At 37.3% G+C, this 8,562-nt stretch overlaps 1 protein-coding gene across 1 annotated transcript; it reads right to left on the bottom strand.

Annotated features, from left to right (window-relative positions):
* Window positions 1-523: 523 nt before the first annotated feature.
* Window positions 524-4,624, bottom strand: LOC110939589 (U4/U6.U5 tri-snRNP-associated protein 2). The gene is made up of 8 exons (XM_022181152.2): window positions 4,584-4,624; window positions 1,986-2,070; window positions 1,721-1,906; window positions 1,470-1,640; window positions 1,267-1,404; window positions 975-1,146; window positions 721-894; window positions 524-641 (listed from the first exon to the last, which is right to left on the bottom strand). The coding sequence occupies exons 2-7, from the start codon at window positions 1,986-1,988 to the stop codon at window positions 800-802; spliced, it is 765 nt and encodes a 254-aa protein (XP_022036844.2). The 5' UTR covers window positions 1,989-2,070; window positions 4,584-4,624; the 3' UTR covers window positions 524-641; window positions 721-799.
* Between the last annotated feature and the right edge of the window lie 3,938 nt (window positions 4,625-8,562).

Here is an 8,562-nt window from a genome sequence, read left to right as displayed (position 1 = left end):
GTAAGCCCAACAGAGTTCAGCCCAAAGTGAAGGTGAGCAGGCCCAAACAACTAGATCTTAATGAGGAATCAGATGTGGGAGCGATCAACTCTTCCTCATCAGACACTCTGGGGAAATAGAGAAAATTAAAAGAGAGGGATCTACCAACCGTTGAGGACAAAGTGCTAGAGATACCTGATACCATCGAAAGATTATTAAAACATTAGGACCAACTCTGCAATATTTGCAAACCACAAGGACTAACCAGGCATTTAACTCGATTGAAAATGTACACATTGTTCCCTTCTGAATCAGAAAGATTTATATCTGGAAGAGACTGCTAATTAAACAAAATTTAAAGCAACTATGCGTCTTACTTATGGTGCATTTATCCTATCATTCTATTTGATTCCATCAAAATAACACAGTTACCAACGCAACGCATTTAATATAATCTTGGCCATGATGACTTGTCTAGAACAATGAAACATGAATTTATCTCTGCAAGCAAATCTCAAGATACACCTTAAAGCTCTTCCCTGTCTGCCTCCACCTGTTTGTGAGAATCCAAATGCTGCTGCTCATATATCTGCATGTAAGCCTCAGAAAGTGCAACCATCTGCGGAAGTGTTTCTGCAACATGGAGATCCTGCATCTCATACCTAAACACACACACACACACACAAATATCAATTTCTTTCTTACTCACTAGCTCAGAAATTGACATGGAAGAAGGCCTACCAGAGCTCTTCCGACTTGCGCTGAACAAATACCCTATATGCTCCTTCACCTGGTTTACTGTCATGAACAATGTTTGCAATCAAATCATACTTGGAACGCACTCTTTCTTCCTCTCCCTCTTTAGATGATATGGTATATAATCCTTCAGCTCCAGATTTTTCACAGGGAAGTTAACTGACACACAGAAACTCAAGTAATAATAAGCACATGTATCAATCAAATAATGATAATAATAATAAACCAGTCCTTCTCACCAAGGGTTGGATTTTTCTCCACAAAGAAATTATTCTTCGTGAAGCGACGCATGTGAAGAATAAGATACTGTGGAAGTCTTGTAACGCGATATCTCATCCTGGCTACACGAGGACGCACTACTTCAGTTACACTCTCCCCATCAAACTTCTTCAGTATGTTGAAAAGTGGAACCTACAATAACAATACACCTTTTTAACTCAAATACCCAATACATGTAACCTTCATAAGCCCGTTTGCCAGGCAATATGGAAAAATAAGAGTTGAAAAGAAATTAAGAATTTAAGCACAAACTTGAGGAATTATATTTTTCTCCATCACGTCTTTGAAAAGTGGGGGTGGCGGCAAATCTACTCCAAGCATCAAAAATGGCATCTTACTGGTCTCAGCACCATCTTTTGCATTAATCTCTTTCACAACCTCCAGTTCTCCCTTGAAAGAATAGATTTGCGTTCAATGATAAAATTTAACAAGGCTAAAATAAGAACAAGTGATACCTGAAAACACCGATGGATAATGCTGCTGGTCTTTGTCCTTGAACTTTTAAGGTCTGTGTGCAGTGTATTGAGAAGCCATGACATAAATTCAACAGGATCAGACTGTGCCCCTATACGAAATCGTTTTTTACTGGCTTTCATAACTGCTTGCAAAAATTCATGAGGGCTAACCTACAGCTCAAACAAGTAACTATTAGGTCTGCAAAAGGCATAGATCTAGAGATAAATCATAGTATTTGTTATGATCAAACCTGTCCTTTGAAATTCCTTGCATGCCATATCTTCCTTGTCAGCTCACCAAAACGGTGAACAAGGACAGATTTACTGTCGGCGTAATTTTCAGGAATGAGAAAAATATTTCTCAAGGGGGTCACTCGCATTAAAGACTGAATGGTGACATTAACAAAATCAGTCTCCTTAATGTTATTAAGCCCGACCTGAAAATCACCAAAAGAAAATATCACAATCAGTATTCTTATAAAAAAATGGATCGAGACATTAGCAATAATGAATTACCATTCCAGGAAGATAATCAGAACCATCAAGCGCCCTTGACCATTGTCTATTTCTATCAAGTTGCAGAACTTGGTCTTTGTTAAACCTATGAAGTGATACCAGAACTAGTTAAGCACCAGAAGTATATGAGAGCATAGTTGTTAATGGCGAATAGCGATAAGGTACCTGTATGCTACATAGCAAATAGCGATCAATAGCGGCGACTATTTTATAAATAGCGATACACTAGAAGAAAAATTAAAAAACCTTATATGTATGTTATATCAAAATACCCTGGTATATATGCTATTTTACATGTATATTTAACAACAAACAACAACAACCATACCCAGTATAATGCCACCTATAGCGCAGCTATTGATAGGGTCTGGGGAGGGTAGGATGTAGGCAAGCCTTACCTCTATCCTAGGGGATAGAGAGGCTGCTTCCAGTGAGACCCCCGGCTCCAAAAAACCATAACCAAGACATAAGCTTCTGGAAAAACATATATCAGCACACAACTACTAAAAAATGTGGAAAAGAAAAATAATAAAAATAAACACATAAATAAATAAGTAGTTGTTAGTAAAACTACGACGCCGGGAATAAGTGACAACTTATAGAAAGCTATATCACACCTCATAGAAAACGAAAAAATTTAAACTCATAAGACAAGAACCTAAACCAAAAACCAGGCCAAACTCCTAAAAGTCCTTAACCTTAATCCTACGTCTCCACGAAGTTCTATCATCGACCATGTTCTCGAAGAGGTGCAAATCTAGCAAATCTTGCCTAATCCGCTCCTCCCAAGTCATTTTTGGCCTACCTCTACTCCTCCTTCCATCTACGGTGAGTGTTTCAACTATTCTAATCGGGTCTGTCATCTGCCTTCTCTTGACATGCCCAAACCATCTCAATCTTCCCTCCCTTATTTTGTCTCAAATACAAGCAACTCCTAATCTTACCCTAAAAACCTCATATCTTATCTTGTCCAACCTAGTATGCCCACACATCCATCTTAGCATCCTCATCTCTGCCACATCTAGCTTTCGTGCATTGATTTTCTTGATGGCCCAACAATCTGTTCCGTATAACATAGAGGGTCTAATTGCAACCCTATAAAATTTCCCTTTTAATTTATCAGGGAACCTCTTGTCGCACAATACCTCTGTGGCTGCTCTCCACCTACACCATCCAACCTGGATACGGTGAGCTACGTCACTGTCTATCTCTCCATTACTCTGAACAAACGATCCTAAATACTTGAACTTAGTTGCCTGTGGGACCACCTGACCCTCAATGGTGATCTGAGTGTCGTGCTCATCGCCTGCTCCAATAAAATCACAGTAAAGGTACTCAGTCTTAGAGCGACTTATCCTAAAACCTTTGCCTTCTAAGGCTACACGCCATTCTTCTAACCTCTCATTCAAGCTCTGTTTACTTTCTTCTATCAGCACAATATCGTCTGCAAAAAGCAAGCACCATGGAACTGACTCCTGAATCGACTTTGACAGCTCATCTAGGACAATCGCAAATAGAAAAGGACTCAACGCTGACCCTTAGTGGAGTCCGACTTCCACAGGAAAGAAATCAGTATCCCCTACCGGTGCACGAACACTAGTTTTAGTTTCAACATACATATCCTTAATTAAGTCTACATACTTACTAGGTACCCCTCTATCCTCCAAACTATCCCATATCAATCTACGTGGCACACTGTCATACGCCTTTTCTAAATCAATGAACACCATATGTAGATCTCGATTTTTCTCTCTATATTTTTCCATCAATCTCCTTAGAATGTGTATCGCTTCTGTAGTTGACCGCCCTGGCATGAAACCAAATTGGTTTACCGTAACCTGGGTTTCTCTTCTAAGTCTAGTCTCAATCACCCTCTCCCATAGTTTCATAGTATGGCTTAACAACTTAATCCCTCTATAACTACCACAACATTGGGCGTCTCCCTTGTTCTTATATAAAGGCACTACAATACTGCTCCTCCACTGGTCTGGCATTCTTCCAGAGTTGAAAATGAGATTGAACAAGTTAGTTAGCCATTGAACTCCCTCCTGTCCCAAGCACTTCCACACCTCAATTGGTATGTTGTCCAGACCCACTGCCTTAGCCCTTCCCATCTTCCTAAGTGCTGCCATCACCTCTCCCTGTGTGATACGCCTACAATAGCAGTATTGTATATTTAACAAAAAATCTAAAATCCAACTATTTTATAGCTATATTTAATTGCGATTTATATTAAAAAAAAATTGTAGCTATTATCGCTATCTATCACTACGACCACAATAGCGAGCCTAGACCTATACGCTACATAGCGCGCTATAGCGATCGCTACGCTCACTATTGACACTATGCATGAGAGTACATAGTAGCGATACAATGAGAAAGGTATTTAACTTAATATTAATCACATCTCCAGTTGGTACTACATATTTATAAACAGACGCACAAAAACGATTCAATAATCACAAACTATCCCACAGCACCAAACCAATAAAAGCAGTAAAGTAATATTAGACACATCATGACGAACAAATGAATAAACACAAAGGTTGGGAGTTATTTAGGTTACGTAAAGGTATAAAGAAAAAAAAAAGAGCAGACCTTGGGTTAAGAAGATGTCGAATATCATCAAGTGAAGGATCATTGATTTCATAACCATCAGGCAGGCAATATACTTTTTCGGTGCGAAGATTGATGTAGACATGGTGTCCTGCTTCAAGGCTATGGGTATATGCATGTGAGTTGTGGCCTCTTCCTTGGAAATACTTACCACATACCAAACATGCATACACATTCAAATTTGATAGTGACACTGAACAGAACTTTTCAAAGTCAAAATCCAAAACCTGAAAAAGATGTATAGGAAGGAGCCAATTAAAAGATCCTCTGCAACACAGTAGAGTCGATAGCAGCAGCAGCAACAACAACAACAACAACAACAACAACAATAATAATAATACTTTGAGAGCATATTTGAAGCTCAACAAAAAGAGGAGGTAAAAAATGATAATTTGAGTAGTCTAATATTTGTTGTTGTCTACATATTCATTCATTCATGATCCCCCAGAAAGAGTCCTGTGGTTGATTTCATTCTATTGTTAGGGTGTCTAGTGTTTTGTATTTTAGTTGTTCACTTGTTGTTTTGTTGATATTTCTTCTAGTCTATTGTTGTTAGGGTGAAGTAGTAAGTTGTGAATTAAACATTCATATATTCTAACTAATAATAGAAGAGAAGAGAGGAGATTTGTTTATTTGTAGGAATGGATGGATACCATACCTGGCGATTAACTGTATCGAGATAAGGACAATCTCTACGGACTTCAATAGTCCTATTACGCCTCCCCCCTTTACCACCAAATCCATTCTCCTCCTCCTCGTCTTCTTCTTCTTGTTGTTGTCGGTTACCGTTTTTCTTTTCCTCTTCCTCTTCCTCTTCGTCGTCGTCGTATGTTGCAAGTGGAAGCAGGGCGTTGAGTTCAACTTTCTGCTTCTTCTTCTTCGACTGCTTCTCGTCTCTGCTCATCGACTTTTCCGTCTTTCTTTCTTTCTAGCCCTAGGTAAGGCTTTCTTCTTGATTGGAACGGAGGAAAATTAAATATTAGTAAAATGTCATTTCTACCCCCATTCCTTTGTTCACTTTCATCCAAAATTTATTTATTTATTGGGTTATTTTTTAAGTCTCTATGTTTTATATGTTTTAACTAGTTGAGTCCAAAAGCAAAAAGTTTAACGACCTGAGTCCTCATAAACATTTTCTTAAACCATTTGAGTCCAAATTTTTAACCCAGTTAGAATTTTGTTGTTAAGTTTTGTTTAATGACCAAATTACCCCTATAAAACACATAAAACACAGGGACTCAAAAAGAAAAAGAATATATAATCCTCAAATTAACACAAGTCCGCGAAATCGATTGATACCGCTGAAACCCTAGCCACCATCCATCTCTATCTGAAACCCTAGAACCACCAACCTTCATCCATCCATGGCGAAAAAGCGAAAGTCTCGTACTCCCCAACCTTCTGTCGAACAACCTGCACCTACGGACGAACCCATCAACGAATCGGAACTCGAACAAACCGCCATTGATGATGCAATTGACGAAAACGCTCAAAATCCGGAACAAAACACAGAAAACTACAAACAAGAAGCAGAAGATAATCAACAAGACAACGACGAAGAAGAAGAAGAAGAAGAAAACGATCAGGAAACCACCGGAAACGAGGTAATTAAGACCGAAGAAGAAACAGAGAATTTAGATTTAGATGATGAACTAGTAGAGAAGCTTCTGGAACCGTTTTCAAAAGAACAGTTAGTTTTATTACTTAAAGAAGTTGTTACAAAACATCCTCTGTTTTGATGATTCTTTGAATATGCTCAAAATGTCTAGTGATTTAGATGCAGTTAATGTGTGATTAGATGTGTGGAAGTGAGTGATGCTTTATTATATCGTGTTTTGTGGTTGACAGAGTGTTGAGATATTAGGGCAAAGTCGCTCTGTTTCGTTTCGTCTTTTGGGAAATTGGAAGTTCACTTACACATCCGATCTGAAACCTAAGGTAGATATAAGAGAGAGAGGTTTGTGGTTGAGGTGGTGGTTGGAGACGGAGGTGGTTGTGGTGGTGACGGTGGTTGTGTTGATGGTGGTCTAGAGAGAGAAAGAAAGATGACAGGGAGAGATGAAGGTGAGAATTTAGAGAGAGAAAGAGATAAAGAGAATACAAGAGAGACATATATTTTTTTTTAATTATAAGGGTATTTTGGTCATTTAACAATACTTAAATACTTAACCAAAAAACTCTAACAGTGTTAGAAATTTGGACTCAAATGGTTAAAGAAAATGCATATAGGGACTCAGGTCGTTAAACTTTTTGCTTTTGGACTCAAGTGGTTAAAACCCATAAAAACACAGGGACTCAAAAAGTAATTTACCCATTCTATCATCCCAATTTTACCCAAGTTTTCCTCAAACACAAACACTCTCCCTTTCTTTCTCGGCCTTTTTACTGGGAGTTAAATGGAATTTTTTTACGGATTCGATATGGCCGGAATCCGATGAATTTGCCGGAAAGGACCCCCTGAAAGGCGGGCTTTCTTTTTGTTTGATATAACAAGTTTGGTTATTTAAAACATATAGTCCCTGCGTTTTCTAAGTTTTACAAAATGACTAAAAACTTTAATTATTAAAACGCATTTTAGTCATTTTAGTAAGACTTAACAAAATAATTAATAAGGTTTGGCCTTAGTACTCAATATTGTAATAAGATTTAGCCTTAGTACTCAATATTGTGATAAATTAGAACGTTAATACATGATTTTGCAACAAAAATCCTTTAGTACCCGACATTGAAATTTGACAGAAACCACAAGAACCAACGGTGTAATTTTTTCTAATTAAAAATATCTGGCTAATGTCAATCTTACATTTTTAATCTAAAAAATGATCAAGGACCAAGATTAGTTCACTCTTAAGAAGTTGTTCACAAATGAACCTAATATTATATATATATATATATATATATATATATATATTATCTTTTGTAAAACGTTTAAAAATAAATATAGTTTTTCATGACAATGGGATCATTGTTTTATATAAAACCAATGGTATCAACCATAATAAACATTAGCATCACTCAAATTTCCCTATTACACGCTCTATATGAGATGCGAAATTCATTGGTTTAGGTGACTCAATTATACCATTGTCCTGATCAACATCAGGCAAAAGAGGGCAGAGAGTTGAGTCATTGATGGTGTGGCTTGGTTGTGCGTACATAAAGGTTACCGACAATTGAAAGCCACTATTTGGTTGCCGATGGTGATGAATTAAAACTCACAATGAAATGATGAACCGATAGTTTTTTATTTGATACGACAACAATTTCAGGTGAGGTTGTATTTGTTTCATATTGGGAGAAAGACTCATCAATGATGAATCACCAAAAAAGGTACAATCATGAAAAAAAAAAAAGAATGTTCCCTCTCCACCAATAAGAAATGAGATGTCACTATAGAGAGGAACTCGCTTATATAACCATGATGTCAACCCTGAAGGAACTCTCCTATAAATAGCAAGAAAGAAATAAATGGTAGGTATCCTCTCACTCTCAATGTACTCTAATCCATATTCTTCTTTCAACGAAACAAGTACTTATTCCTATGCCAGAGGGTGCTCGCAAGAGGACCCCTTTTCCTGTGACGAAACTCATGTTGTTTTGTTTTGTATAAATTCAAGTCTTGTTCGTTGCTAGATAGTGAAAGCTCAACGTCCATAGATGATGTGACCAAATTTCCCTCTTTAGGTTCTAAACCGGTTTTTTGGCTGGTGCTTGGCCAAACCAGTTCTGGTTCGGTTCGGCCCCTAGTTTCATCGGGTTTTTTACGCCGGTTTTCAGTTTGGTTTTGTTTTGGTTTCAATTCTAAACCGGTTCTTGTGCATACATTTTTAACCATTTTTACGACAAAATAAGTTTAAAAACATAAAATATGAATGTTATTATTTTTTTATAGTTTTTGAACTATTTTAGGAAAAATAACCGTTTTTTATAAATTTTAAAAAATCAATAAAATAACATTTTA

The sequence above is a fragment of the Helianthus annuus genome, chromosome 5, assembly GCF_002127325.2.
Source record: "Helianthus annuus cultivar XRQ/B chromosome 5, HanXRQr2.0-SUNRISE, whole genome shotgun sequence".
NCBI classification, from domain to species: Eukaryota; Viridiplantae; Streptophyta; class Magnoliopsida; order Asterales; family Asteraceae; genus Helianthus; species Helianthus annuus.
This window is presented reverse-complemented; position numbering and strand designations above follow the sequence as displayed.

Bases quoted from the DNA above. Each gene is read 5' to 3' on its own strand.
- LOC110939589 (XM_022181152.2), bottom strand. The intron at 1,405-1,469 runs GTATCACTTGTT...TATTCTTTCAAG, and splicing joins TTATCCATCGGTGTTTTCAG to GGAGAACTGGAGGTTGTGAA. The intron at 1,147-1,266 runs GTTTGTGCTTAA...TTGTTATTGTAG, and splicing joins AGAAAAATATAATTCCTCAA to GTTCCACTTTTCAACATACT.